This window comes from Glycine max, chromosome 3, assembly GCF_000004515.6.
Source record: "Glycine max cultivar Williams 82 chromosome 3, Glycine_max_v4.0, whole genome shotgun sequence".
Classification (NCBI taxonomy): domain Eukaryota; kingdom Viridiplantae; phylum Streptophyta; class Magnoliopsida; order Fabales; family Fabaceae; genus Glycine; species Glycine max.
This window is the reverse complement of record NC_016090.4, coordinates 2,889,314-2,903,931: the sequence shown is the minus strand read 5'-3', so window position 1 is coordinate 2,903,931 and position 14,618 is coordinate 2,889,314. Positions and strand designations below refer to the sequence as shown.

The following is a 14,618-nucleotide window of genomic DNA, read 5'->3' as shown; positions in this document are numbered from 1 at the left end:
AATTCATGGATAGTCCCATTTCCATTTATCTAGTGGCAGCAAATAGAATTCTGAGGTACATAAAGGCCACACTTAATTATGGTCTATTGTTTCCAAACAATTCAGATGATGCAGAAAGCAGAATTAGAGGGCATTTGATTTTGATTAGTTTGGAGATAAAACAGACAGAAAGAGCACAATAGGATATGTTTTTATGTTAGGCAGGGCTTCAGTGTTATGGTTTCACTCTCATCCTATGAAGCATAGTTCATTGCAAGCTCTTATGGAGCTTGTCAAGCTTTGTGGCTTGAAGCACAATTAGAGGAGCTACACTTGAAGAGTGATAGCCGAATGCAACTGATGATTTACATTGAATCATCTATAAATTTAGCAAAAAATCCTGTGGCTTATGAAAGGAGTAAGAACATTGAGACACAATTTCATTTTTCGAGAGATCAAGGGAATAAAGGGAAGTTAACTGGAATTTTCCGGTTGGAGGGAGAAAAACACAAAGGGATTGTGGTACCCACATTCCCAACAGCAACTACTAGCTAGTTAGCATTTTGACAAAGCTTCCAAAATTTAAGAGATTGAGCATATACTTAGAGAGAAGCTTTTTTTTTTTTTTAAGGAATGCTTAGAGAGAAGCTAGGTGTTGTGTCTTTAGTCAACACTAATAATTATTACAAAAGTCAACCATCTTCTCGTTAATTAGAATTTATAATTGAATATCCTTTGCTTATTTGCTCATGACAACTACATAATTTAAATCCAAATCATGTATTCCTCATTGATGTGTAAATGTGTAATCTATTATCAAATGCTTACTCTTGTTAAGATTAATGTCTTCCTGACTTTAGAATGGGAACAACCTTCCCTCAACTCTAAACTTTTGATAATAAACAAAAAAAAAAAAGGAAAGAAATGTTCTTATAAGTTGAAAAAAAAGGGTAAAATTCATATGTAACAGAATACAATCACATCTTAAATTATCATCACAACTATCCTAGCTTCTACCAATTATATATATTTTTTGCTTCATCAGTTGGTGGATGGAAATGCCATCAAAATGCCAAAGCAATGGTGGCTTGGAAACTAAAAGCTCACTAGCTATTTCCTGCATTGATGGTCTGGATTTTGGGTGGGGGCTCAAGCATGCCAATGCTAATGTTACAATAAGCACAATTTCTTGCATATCTTTTCGAAAAAATGGTAGAGGAATTCGCAAGTCCAATATATCTTTCAGCATCTTGTTTTGAATGGATGGTTCTGATAAAGAAGAAATCAATTCAGCTGGATGTCTACCCATCATTGTTTCCAAAACCACCACTCCAAAGCTATAAACATCACATTTTGTAGTCACAGTCAAGGTGTAAGCCAATTCTACATGCACCAACAAAACATTAGGTAAGTTGTCAACAATATTTTAATACAAAACACTATCTATAAAGAAATTGAATTTATGGTTCTATAACAAGAAGAAAAAAACTTTACCTGGAGCAACATATCCATAAGTACCAGCTGGAAGAGTTTGATTTGATGAATGGCAATCAAGAAGTCTTGCTGTGCCGAAGTCCGAGACAAAAGCTTGTAACTCCGAGTTCAACAAAATATTGTTACTGCTTATGTCTCGATGAACAATGGGTGGAGTACAATCATGGTGCATGTGAGCCAAGCCATAGGCTACCCCTTTTACAATATTTATCCTCTTGCTCCAATTCAACTCTTGAGCTTCCACATCAATAGACAAGTTATAAAATAAGCTTCCCCTTTCCATATACTCATACACTTGTTATGCAAACAAAAGCCATAAAGCCTAATGATGTTACGATGGCGAGTTTCTGTCAAGATCTTGGTCTCATTGCAAAAGCTCTTGTAAAAAGATGGATTTTCAGATTCTGCTTTGTGAAGCTTTTTCAGTGCAACAATTCTGTTACTGGGAAGCTGTGCTTTGTACACAGTCCCATAAGCACCTGTTCCTATGCAATATCTTATATCAAAGTCTTCTGTGGCCTTAATTATGTCTTCAAATGCTATCTTACCATCATAGTTCCAAATTGAAAGCATGTCTCCATTCTTTCTTCTTTCCTCACTTCCAAACTCATTATGGGGGGGACAGAAAGCATGAATGCCCCAACATACAAGGACTATTGAAACAACCATTCCATTGAAGGTAGAAAAGACAATTATCATTACTAAAGAAATGTCAGCTCCAGAAGACTGAGAAGAGCATGAATATTGGAAATCCTTATTACCAATTAATGAGTCTTTTGGAAAACCACAAAAACTGTTATCTGAATCATTGAAGGAATTGTAAGACAAATTAAGGTAAGGCACAGAATGGAGTCCCTCAGGTATGTTTCCTGTGAGATCATTATAACTAAGATCTAGATATGAAATATTTCCTATTTGAGGAGGAATGCTTCCATTTAAAGAGTTGTTGCTTAGCTGCACATAACTACAATGGTTCAGAACACCATATGGAATAGGTCCCTCAAGCTGATTGTTGGAAATATCTAAAATTCCAAGTCCTGGGATTCGTCCAATCCCAGATGGAATGAAACCAGATATTTGATTCCAAGATAGTTGAACATTTGTTAGTTGTGTCAGTGCAGATATCCCCTCTGGTATAACACCAAAAATCTTATTATAAGAAAGATCCAAAACTTTGAGATGGATCAAGTGCTCTAAAGTAGAAGGGATTGAGCCATTGAGGGAGTTATTTGAAAGAGTTAACTGCTTCAACCCTCTTAAATTCCCTAGTTCTTCTGGAATGTGGCCTTCAAATTGGTTTGAGTCAAGGGAAAGTAGGGTCAAGTTCTTCAATTGACCCAAAGTAGGAGGGATCACACCAGTAAGAAAATTGTTAGAAATATTAAGTGTCTCGAGTTGAGTGAGACTAGAAAGAGAACTAGGCAACTCACCTTGAAGACAACTAGAGGATAGATCAAGATAGATAAGCTTTTTAAGAAAGCTTATTTCAGTGGGGATTTTTCCTTTGAGTCCCAATCGACTAAGGTCTAGATGGATTAAATTAGGGAATGCAGTCACATTGAAATTCTGAATATGAGCTTCTGTTGGAGGAATGTAAAAATATTTCGTAGTTGAAATCTCTGTAACACTTTGAGCTTCATTACACACAATACCATTCCATTTACAATAATTTGAGATATTTTGACCTCCCCATTTGCTCTGAAGCAAAGCCTCTTGTTCCTCATTTGTGGATGAGGAATTAGAAGCTGCCATAGTGTTAGCGATAACACCTTGTAGGAAAAAGACATAAAAGAAGGTACTGAAGATAATAGCCACTAACAGTGAACTGTAACTTGTGTTTTGCATGGTTGATTCAAATTTGAATGGCTTAAATTTCTATTGATGAACTTAGCTATAATGCTATTAGCCATGGGGTTTGTTATATATATGTGTGTGTGTGTGATACTAGCCTAAGTAGTTCCCAACAGGACCATGTGGAATATATGAGGACAACAGACATTCAGAGACACGGTTTGGCCCAAATACATTGGAAATTATTGGTTGATGATAGAATGAACAAGTGAGATGTGCACACGGAATGTGACATATAAGGTGGAAACAAAAAATAAGTGCCACCTGCAAGTAAACTGCAACTATTGTTTTCCGTGATACATACAAATTTGAATGGTTTGTTGAATTTAATGACAATGCTCTTGGCCCCTGACCTTGAAATATATGACACTGGCAATTGGCATGGTTATCTTGACGTGTTGAAATTATAGTTTCAATTTGGAATTTCCATTCAAATTTTGGAAACATGACTTTTGAAAGTGGGACTAAGTCCATAGACGTGCAAAACACTCTGCGCAATGGAATTCTAAGGGACCACTGGAATGTTGAAGATAGAATGAACGTGTATGATAGGCACATGGAATTAATTACTATGCCAAATTCAAGAAACTTATCAGGGGCTGAAAATCATGCTTCCAACTCCAGCATGTACTTTGTTAGACAAGGTTGATGATTAATGGACAACAGAAACTAGAAATTGATTCAATTTGGCACTTATCACTATATAGTTATAAGATTTCTATCATTTGAGAAAACACTTAGTTATTGCAAGATCAACATGACACTCCTCAACGTGGAACAATATTCAGCTATGAGCTTTTAATTGTATTCATATTGCAGTTTGTTCTTTCTACCACTTCAAGATCATAGAGAATATTCAATCTAATTCAATGCTGCATTATTATGCACATAAGCTAACAGAAAAAAATATCCCTTTTACTTTTGCATTTGCTATTTGCTATTATCATCAGTACCATTCACGAGGACATCCTCTCTTGTCTCTCAAGTAGTTCGGTGATCTTAACCTGAATGTAGGAAATTTTGTCTAAATTACATGCTTTTCCAAACGTATAATAATTTTTTTGGCTGCTAAAGCATTGATATGAATAACTAAATATATGTGAAAATAATTCTGGTATTCAGATATATTAGTGTCATTACACGAGACATTCTATTAAAAGTGCATCCAAAAAACAAAAACAAAAACAAACAAAAGTTAATCAAATCTAATTATGAATTCATAAATTATTTTTTGGGTTTGTGTTCAGGTTTTATACAAAGGTTGCTAATATGTCAGACTGACATGAGTCCTACATATGAAATCTCTAACTTGATTATTGAGCACGTAGATCAATTAGTACAGATTGTTTCAATTTAACCCGCGGTCTCCAGTTTGAATCTAATGTAGCTGTGTTGAAAGAAAACTAATCAGTGGGCCATGTTAAGGGAAGGTGCTCGGTTCCTGCATCATCAAACTGTTATGCTGATATTTCCTGCAAAAGTCGTTGGTCATGGGAATGGAAAATCACTATCTTTCTGGGTTAACTTAAGAGATTTCTGGGTTATAGTCATGGAAACCAAAAGTTGATCAAGTTGTCACTACTGAGTTGACTGTGAAAGTAAACTTTAGCTTTTGGAATTTGGAAGCATAATGTACAATATCGATGTTGCGATCGATGTCTGAGTGAGAACGTTTGAAATACCGTTTGTCATCTAAGCAATTTTTTTGGTTTAAACAAAGCAATATTAGAGACGGATTTTACAACAGTTTAGTTCTTGAAATCTGAGGCTATGTTTACATTGGTAATAAAGAATGAAATAATAGGGTAAATTTTGAAAAGATTTATTTTATAATCTATAGTCAAAAAGGTTTGTTTCATCACGTGTACTCCAAATTTTTGAAGAAAAGAAAATTATTAAACAATAGTATTGTTTCTCTATTTCAACTTATGTCAAACATGAAGCATGGATAGCTATCAAAATTGATTCTGACATCAACTCCAAAATAGGTTTTGTTAAATCCACTCTATACGTAGCAAATAAGACTAGTACAAAATTAATTAATCTTATTTATATTAAAACACAAGTTTTTAGCTCACTAAAATTTGATGATATATGCATTTTCTGTACAATTTACAAACAAATTGATCTGAGAAGCATTTTTTGGTTGCCACAGGCTCATATAAGCAGGTTACTACAAATTAAATTTCCATAAATTTTGTTTGTTTTGTATTATTTGTCATTATTAGGGATGTCAAATAAATCCAAATTTGTCGGTATCGCCTTGAACCTATCCCAACTTTAACAGAAAATATTAGCTTTGACCAAATATGGGTATGAATACTATCCCAAAAATGTTAAAAAGGGGTGAGTATGTATAAGAGATTATGTTCGACAACACATCTCAGATAGTTTATAATTATAACTCTATTATAAACATAAAAGTTTGTTTAAATGCTCGATAAACAAGTTTTGTAATAGTTTCTTAGTAGCTTCTCATGTTTTTTAAAACACTAACTTTTTGATTTTTTTTCTTCCATTTTCTATCCTTAATATATTTATCAAATTTATTGATTACCTTTTTAAAATAAATCATGATTTTATTACTTTTATGTCATTTTACTCTTTTCCGTTACTTCAACAGATAATTTTATTAAATATCTATAATTTAATAAGCTAATTTTTTTACCTTCTAACTTTCAGGGTTTAGCTACCAGTTAATTTTTTCAACTTTCATTTCGTCTAATCAAACATAACATCTAACTATATCCATATATGCTACCATTATAATGTTTTTTGTCACAACATATATACATGATATATAATAAAGATTTTATTGTTATAATTTTTAAAAATATAAATTAGTTACTTTAATAGTTAAATAATAAAAATAATCATAATTCTATAAAAAAAACTTAAAATTATACATTTAACTAAAAATATAGTTTAATTCTTAATTCTTTATCTTTAATTTTTTATAATCATTATTTTTTACATATTTTTAAATTAAAATATAATTAATAACTTAATATAATAATTTATTTTAAAAATATAAGTAAATTAAAATTATAAATATATATATATATATATATATATATATATATATATATATATATATATATATATATATATATATATATATATATATATATATATATATATATATAGCTTATTACCCACGAGTATTCTTAAATCCGATAAAATCCAACAAAAATTAGAATGAGTATTAAAATTTTAAATCTGTATCTTTTATACTGAATCCTTAGCTATCCTGATTTTTCTAGGGATGAAGAATGGAAGAGTCAAACTCATCTCCGACCCAACTTGTTGCCATCCCTAGTTGCTATTGCTATTAGTTCTCCCTATCTTGATTTTCTGCTTTCATTTGTTAGACTATTTTTTTAGGACAGTTCACAGGGGCTTGAGAAAGAATATGTATACAATTCTGCAACACGACTCCAAATTCAGACAGATTGAAATTGTTGCTATGAACACTATCAACCACGTGCTAGCTGTCCAGCTCTATTATAACATGTTGATAATTCAGCTCCTTTATCAATAAAGAGCTTCAGCCAATGCAAGAGCTTCAGCTTGCTGTTTTTGCCAAATCAGAAGCACCATGACTATTTTGGATGCATAAGCCATATCCGAACAGACCTTGGTCTTGGAAAATTGCTGCATCAGCACTACATGTTTAGACACCTTCACCAGGATATGATCGTGCATGGTTATTAGTGGTTGCTACTTGCTTGCACTATAACAACTTTTTTACATGACCGAATATATATTACATTATTACTAACATTTCTCTGCATTTTCTTTGTATTTAGATGGGAGATTAACCATAAGAAGTATGGACATGCTAAATTTGTTAACAGGGATAAAAGAAAAGAAAAGAAAATTAATACAACTATTTTTACACTTTTCATACACATTGCACGACTTCCCAACTCAAACAATATCACATAATAGATCAGCTTCGAAATAGGAATTTACAAGCTACTTAACAAAGAATAAATCTCAGTAACCTGAGGGTGTGTCCTATCTTGTACAGAGAACTGGTGAACAATTCCCCCCAGTTCAATCCAACTACAACCTGGAATTTTCTTTAATTGCCTTTCTTTCATTTCTGTCCTAACCCTCTTTACATTGTCCCACATGCCCAAACTGGCATAAATATTAGACAGGAGCACATAGGAACTTGGACTGCATGAATATAGCTGAGTCAATTGCTGAGCTATAGGCTCTCCTATAGAGAAGTTTTCATAATTTTGGCAAGCACTGAGTAAGGTCTTCCAAATCACATCATTGGGTTCAACAGGCATCTCCTCAATGAGTTTCTTGGCTTCTTCAATGTGCCCTGCGCGACTAAGCATGTCCACCATGCATCCATAGTGCTGCACTTTAGGTTCCAGATTGTATACTTTTTGCATGAGCTCAAAACATATCAGTCCTTCCTTCAACATGCCAGCATGCCTACAAGCACTCAACACTCCAATGAATGTGATATCATCAGGAATAACAGAAAGCCTTCCCATCTCCATGAGAAAATCGAAAGCCATTAAACCCATTCCATGAATAGCTAAACCACCGATCATAGCATTCCAATGATCAACACATTTTTGTTCGACATTCTCAAACACTGAGATAGCGTTATCAATGCTACCGCACTTCGAATACATGTCAATTAGAGCAACACCAAGCTTACCATTCAGAGAGTACCCCTTGTCCATCAAATAATGATGTATCACAACTCCATCTTCAACGTGTCCTAATTGGGCAAACGCTGTGATTACAATCAACAACGTAGTATCATCAGGCACCACATTTGTTGCCCTTTTCATATCATAAAATATTTTCAAAGCCTCAATGCAACAACCATTTTGAACATAGCCTGCCATCATCGAATTACAAGAAATAACATCTCTGCTCGGCATTTCATCAAACAATCGCCTCGCAGCAAGAACATCACCCAATTTCACATAACCATCTATCATGGTAACCCAGCTGACCGAATCCCTCTCCGGCATCTCATCAAACAACACCCGAGCATCCTCCATCCTCCCATTTTTCACACAACCGTCAATCATCGTGTTCCACGAAACCAAGTCCTTCTCCGGCATTTTAACAAACAAACTCCAAGCAAACTCCACCCCCTCTTCCCACCTCACATACCCTCCAATCATTGAATTCCAAGTAATCAAATTCCTCTCCTCCATACTATCAAACAACTCACGCGCCCTCTCCACCGCCCCACACTTCACATACCCATCAATCATAGAGTTATACGAAACAACATCCCGGTCAGCCATTCTGTCAAACAACTGGCGCGCAAGCTCAACACACCCGCATCTCACAAACAACCCAATCAAACAATTCTGCAAAAACACATCAGACCCAAAATTCATCTTCCACAACAACCCATAAACCTGCATTCCCTCCCTAACCAAACCCACTCTAGCACAAGCCTTCAGAACCAACGAAAACGAGTACCCATCCACACGCACCCCATTTTCGATCATCAAGCAGAGCAGAACTAGGGCCCCTCTGGGGTCACACCCGTGAGAGTGGGACCTGAGCAGAGCGTTCCAGAGAAAAGGGTCATCACGGAAATCGCGAAAAGCGTGGTGCTTGAAGAAAACGTAGCGAGCGAACTCGACAAGAGGCTCACGGGGTGAGGAAATGCAAGAAAGAACGAGTTTTGCGGTGAGGGAAGGGTTTTTGAGGAACCCGGTTGTGATCATGCGTGCGTGGAGCTGGTTCACGTGTTCTGCGGTTGTGCATTTTGGGAGTGTGGTGAGTGTGGGAATGGGTGAAGCCCATGGCTGGTGTGATGAGCAACTAGTGGCACACACAAGCATCAATGGCTCAAACTTTGAGGTTGTTTTTTGGTAACAAAAGTTGTAGCTGTTAAGTGTAAAGCTTGATGTTTTGAGTCATCGAATTTGGTTAAGGAATGGTGTTGCATTAGTCCTCTGGTTTCATCCATCAAGGGTGGTTCATTGCCTCCCATTTGGATAAGGTTATCTTTGTTCCCAAGGAAGAGGGAATGGGATGTTTAATCTTTTCTGTTTCTTTCTCTTTTTGTTTTGTTTTTGGTAAATATCCATAGTGGTCACTAAAAGTGCAAGTGACAAAGTGATAAATGGGTTTCTAAAATGAAAATTTCAAATTTATTAAATTTTGTAAATATATAAAAAAATGTGATAGATTAGTCATCTAGATAATAGAATGACAAATTGACTTTTAAAATTTATAACTTAATGTCAAATTAATTTTAAAAAAATATATCTTATTATATGATCTTTGAACATTATAATTTAATGATAAAATGATCATACAAATTTAACACAGAATTAATTTATCACATTTTTACATATTTGGAGATTGAATTAAATTTTTCATTTTTTCAAAAATCAAAATAAATATTTATTTTTAGTCTATGTTCTTGTACTTTTTGGTCTTTCTTTAAAAAAATAAAAATTTAAGTAAATTTGTTTAGACTCTAAAGTCATGACAAGTGGCAGGATTTAAAAAATATTTATAAAGATATTTACATATTATTTAGCAATAAAATTCTTATATCCAAATTTCAACTCACTTTGAGATATAGGGTCTATTCTTATTAACTTTGACCAACTTTTTATTGGTTTAGTTGCGGTTCTATGCTGCTTTATAAAAAGGAAAATAATTTATGGCACTTGTGTGGTGTGTTGCAATTTGATACATAGAATGAGAAAGAGGGAGAAGAAGAGAATTAAAAAAGTAAAAATATGATAAGTGATTTAATGTAATAAAAAGAGAAATAATAAGTATTAATGTGTTGATATATAAGAGTGCTAGTGTCATGATTGGTAAAATTTTCTAAGCCTTGTCTTCCAGGAGGGCTTATCTATTTTCTGATTTTTGGCATTTTTCTTTCTAATTTTGCTTGAAATGTTAATTGTTTGTTTGCAATGGCAGATAATTTTTGCCAAGATATTTTTACATTAGTGCTTGATCAAGCCTTTAAGAACACAATTGATTAGTCCATTGAATTTGGCCAAACTCTCGATAATTGTAGTATTCCTAGATGCAGATACTTCGTGCTTTGTACTAGCAATTAGTACAGTACTTAGAGAAAGATTATTGCAGATACATGAAAATCTTTATTCGTTCACAAGGAGTAATATGTCCTTTTGAATTTTGTGTCTTAATAAATGTCGTTTACTTTCTAATTGGAAATAAATTCACTTCATCATAAATTATGTTTGTGTATTCTTAGACATTGTTTAGTACCACTAGCATCATTAACATTTGCAATGTCCAAAGGATTATTCAATGTTGAATAGCAATTTATTTTGCTTGTCTTATTTCTACACTATTGGCCCATAACATTAATTGCTGAAACATAAACTTTAGACTCTAATTTAGGGATGCTAAACTACGTTTTGTGGCTGCGAACATCATAATAGTAGACTTTTTATAAGCTGAATGGCATGAATGAATTTGTATTTCTTGAGGGGACCAGATTCATCCATTACTTAATTTCATGCATTTATTTTATAGAACTTTTAATATTTTGATTTAGATTTAGATGTACGTTGACCAGAATTGTTGGATACAAGGTCAATTGTTTCATATCTGTAATATTGAAACCAAACTATACTGTTAAAGTTTAGTTAAAATAGACTTATTATTACATGAAGCTCAGCTCACTGTGAAGGACTTAAATCTCCTGTTATGGTTTCGTGTTCCTTTCATTGTCCCTTTTGTATTCCTTTAATAAGAAATTTAAAACATAGAGAAAACAGTCAAAACACAAAGTAAGAAAAAATAATGCTACTTTTCAATGACGTAAAAATTTTAAATCAGAAGAATAGTAAAAAAGACACTAGGAATTAATTAAAACATAAAGAAATACCAAATAAATAAAAAGGTACTTTTAAGTTTAAACCAAAAGAAGTAGCTGATGAATCAAAGTCGTTGTGAAAATATCGCATTTTCTATATTTCAAAATATATATATATATATATATATATATATATATATATATATATATATATATAAATACTTAAAATTTGGAAAACGTAATACACCCCAAACAAATTTAACTTTGGATAAAATATGTTTTTTGTTTTTTAAAATATTTTGAAAACATAGTTTTAATTTCTATAAAAATTCAAAACTGCACTTTTTTTTTATAAAAGGACTAAAATCATATTAATTTTTATAAAGACTAAATCTAACTTTTAATGTATTTTGAGAGGACAAAAACATATTTATCCATATAACATACCTAATTTTGTGGATGGGGATGTGGGAGGGAGGCGGAAGGGATATTAAATATAAGGGAAAAATGTGTTTTAGATTTTTTATAAATTAATGAATTTTATTTTGGGTATCTAATGATTATTTTTTTTTGAATTTCTAATAAAATAAAAAAAATATGTTTTTTTATATTTTATTTTAGTTTCTGATAAATTAATAAATGTTATTTTAGGTCTGTAATAAATTTTGTTTATTTATTATTAGTCTTGATAATGTATTAATAACAATATTCAAAATAGAGAATTTGGGTGAATCCGATCATATACTAGATATTTTTTTTTGTCTATATGTATGGTAAGACAAGTTTTTGCCAGTTAAGAAGTGAGATTATGTTTTCATCTAGGATTCTAATAAGCATGAAAGAGCGCTTCACATATCTTCCACAATAGAAATGCTTTTTTTAGACTATTAGGTTTGTATACATTTACATCAACAGTTAAAAAAAAAACTTATTTTTTCTTTTGTTTCCCAATTAACAATTATTTTATTTTCTTGTTCATCATCTTCCTCTTCTTTTGCATGCCGACAGATCTACATATATAGTTAATTATGAGGACAATTGTCTCACCCACTAAGTAATTTTTTTAAATAAATATATTAAATAATTATTGTTTATGTCACATGAAAAATAAATGTTGTCCTCATAAAATTATTTTCTTAAAAAAGAACGTAAATAATTATAAAAAGAGAAAAGAGAAAATATCAGTATAAATTTTACCAATTTTATTTAAAATTTATAGAAACTTAAATATTTTAACTTTTGTTATCATGAGATTATTTATCTTGTAAAAGTTATAATATTTTCCATCCCTAAATATGTTATAGACCATTATTTTGTTCTCTTAAAGAAAATTTCTGGATTCATCACTGAATTGTAAGTATGCCTTTTCTCTTCTACCCCTTGCTAGCACAGTACTCCATTGCTGTTAAAGTGAACCTCTCCTTCTCACTAATTGATAACCCTTCTCTGGCCCCCTCTCTCTCTTCAACTTCTCTAACGATCGGCCACAATTAAAGTTGTTTCATATGATCATATCTATACACCATAAATAAAGTTTTCTCTACTCTATTTTATAATACTTAGATTTCTTGCTACAATATTTCTTCTTAGTGTCCGTGGATTTTCTTCTGCTCTTCATTAATTTGTTTGATCTTTTTCATGAAGATTAATGTAAATAAAGTAGTATAAACATTATTTCTTAGAATACAAGGCTCACTTTTTCTTTTTCTTTTTTACATAAGCTCACTTTTAATTTGAAATTAAGTCTCATACAAACCTTAAGTCAAGTTGCAGTAAAAAGAAGAAAAAAAACCCTTAAAGTCAAGATGATAATAAGAAATCTAATTTTGACAACCACTTGATTTTAGGATATTATTATTCGATTATTAAAGGTGTACGATTGGTACGACCTACCCCCATATTAGCTATTAACATTTCCTATTTCTCTCTCTCAAACACTTATATATAATAATAGAGAAATAAAATAAAATTATTACTTTTAAGAATGACAATATCTCATATTGTATTTTCTTCTTTTTAAGATACTTGTCTTTGTCATTGTTTTAATATTTTAAAACCTCTCAATTTCATTAGTTAATTACACGTGTCTTTGTCATTGTTTAATATTTTAATTTTTTTATTTTTTCATAAATTTAAACTATTCATACTTTAAAATTAGTTATTAAAAAAGAGTTTAAAGATGATATAATGACCGTCTAAATAATTATCATCCAACATAAATCACTGTTGATACAACTTTTGAAATAATTTTATAAAAATTAATAAATTTATTATATATAATGATTTGTAATTAAATATTATTATGTTATAACCAAAAAGATTTGACTTTTCAAAATACAAAATTAACAATCACATGTCTTCTTCTTCCTTTTTTTCTCTTGTCAAAAACAATACATGGCATTTACTTTGTTTTTCTTTTAGTTTTATATTTTTGAATAAGTATTAGCCCAAGTTTGAAGTTTAGTTTTGTTTTTAGCTGCAAGTAGCTTGGATTATTACGAGACATCCTTTGAGACAAGAAAGGAAAAATAAATAAAAAAATAAAAAAGGGAGATAAGTCGTTTTGACTTAATAGAAAACGATGGAATCATCGTTAGTTTAACATAGTTAATGTTCACATCAATTATTTAAGATACACAAAAAAGGACAAAAGAAGCTACACTAGGGTGTTAGTCATACTGTCATCATTCGCTGGTCTATTTCTATGGCATTGCTTGTTTACTTCTGGAGCATATACTTAATTAATGAAAATGTGCAAAATTGCTAACAATTTGCGTCAAATTGTCTAACAAGCTCCACAACTTGCTAACCCTCCAGCTGATATCATTAGATTATAAGTTTTTGTGTAGTTAACTAAAAATAAAAAATTCAATGAGTAAAGTAGAGTCTAAAATACGAATTTATCTTCGAGCATATGGATTAATCGTGAAATTGTTTTAGTTTAACAAATGTTTTGAGTTACTTAATTTTGTTCTGAAGAAAGAGGTTTTAAGTATTAGTTATGTAAGTGTGCTATATATTTTTTTAAAAAATTATCATTCATGAGGATCCATCTAACGGTAGAGAGACCTAAAAAAATTATTTTAAAAGAGAGTATTATATATTGAGTCTTTTTATCAAAATATGTAACAATTTTTATTTTATAAAAATCAATAATAAATATTTTTTATTGATGGGACGTTTAAAGTATAAGTTTTAATTGTTTTATCCTTAGATCGATTCTATTGTTCATACTAATTCTACTTGATTCGAGTTGGATAATTGGTGTATTAAAATAGTAACAAATCAAATTTGTAAGCTCATCTATATACATCAAAATTGATTATATATATATATATATATGTATATATATATATATATATATATATATATATATATGTATATATATATATATATATATATATATATAGGAAATGTAAACATCTTAAATTATTTGATCTATCATATTTATATATCTGGATATCAATCTAATTATCTCTATATA

The 14,618-nt window shown here is 31.3% G+C and overlaps 1 protein-coding gene and 1 pseudogene across 1 annotated transcript; both read right to left on the bottom strand.

The window, feature by feature from the left end:
* Window positions 1-580: 580 nt before the first annotated feature.
* LOC102670272 (probable leucine-rich repeat receptor-like protein kinase At1g35710) lies at window positions 581-3,350 on the bottom strand (annotated as a pseudogene).
* A 3,896-nt stretch (window positions 3,351-7,246) lies between these two features.
* LOC100788616 (pentatricopeptide repeat-containing protein At2g45350, chloroplastic) lies at window positions 7,247-9,377 on the bottom strand. Its single transcript, XM_014773457.3, has one exon. The coding sequence runs from the start codon at window positions 9,162-9,164 to the stop codon at window positions 7,296-7,298; it is 1,869 nt and encodes a 622-aa protein (XP_014628943.1). The 5' UTR covers window positions 9,165-9,377; the 3' UTR covers window positions 7,247-7,295.
* Between the last annotated feature and the right edge of the window lie 5,241 nt (window positions 9,378-14,618).

What these genes read in the sequence shown, in the direction of transcription:
- LOC100788616 (XM_014773457.3), bottom strand. Translation starts at nt 9,164, where the DNA reads ATGCTTGTGTGTGCCACTAGTTGCTCATCACACCAGCCATGGGCTTCA.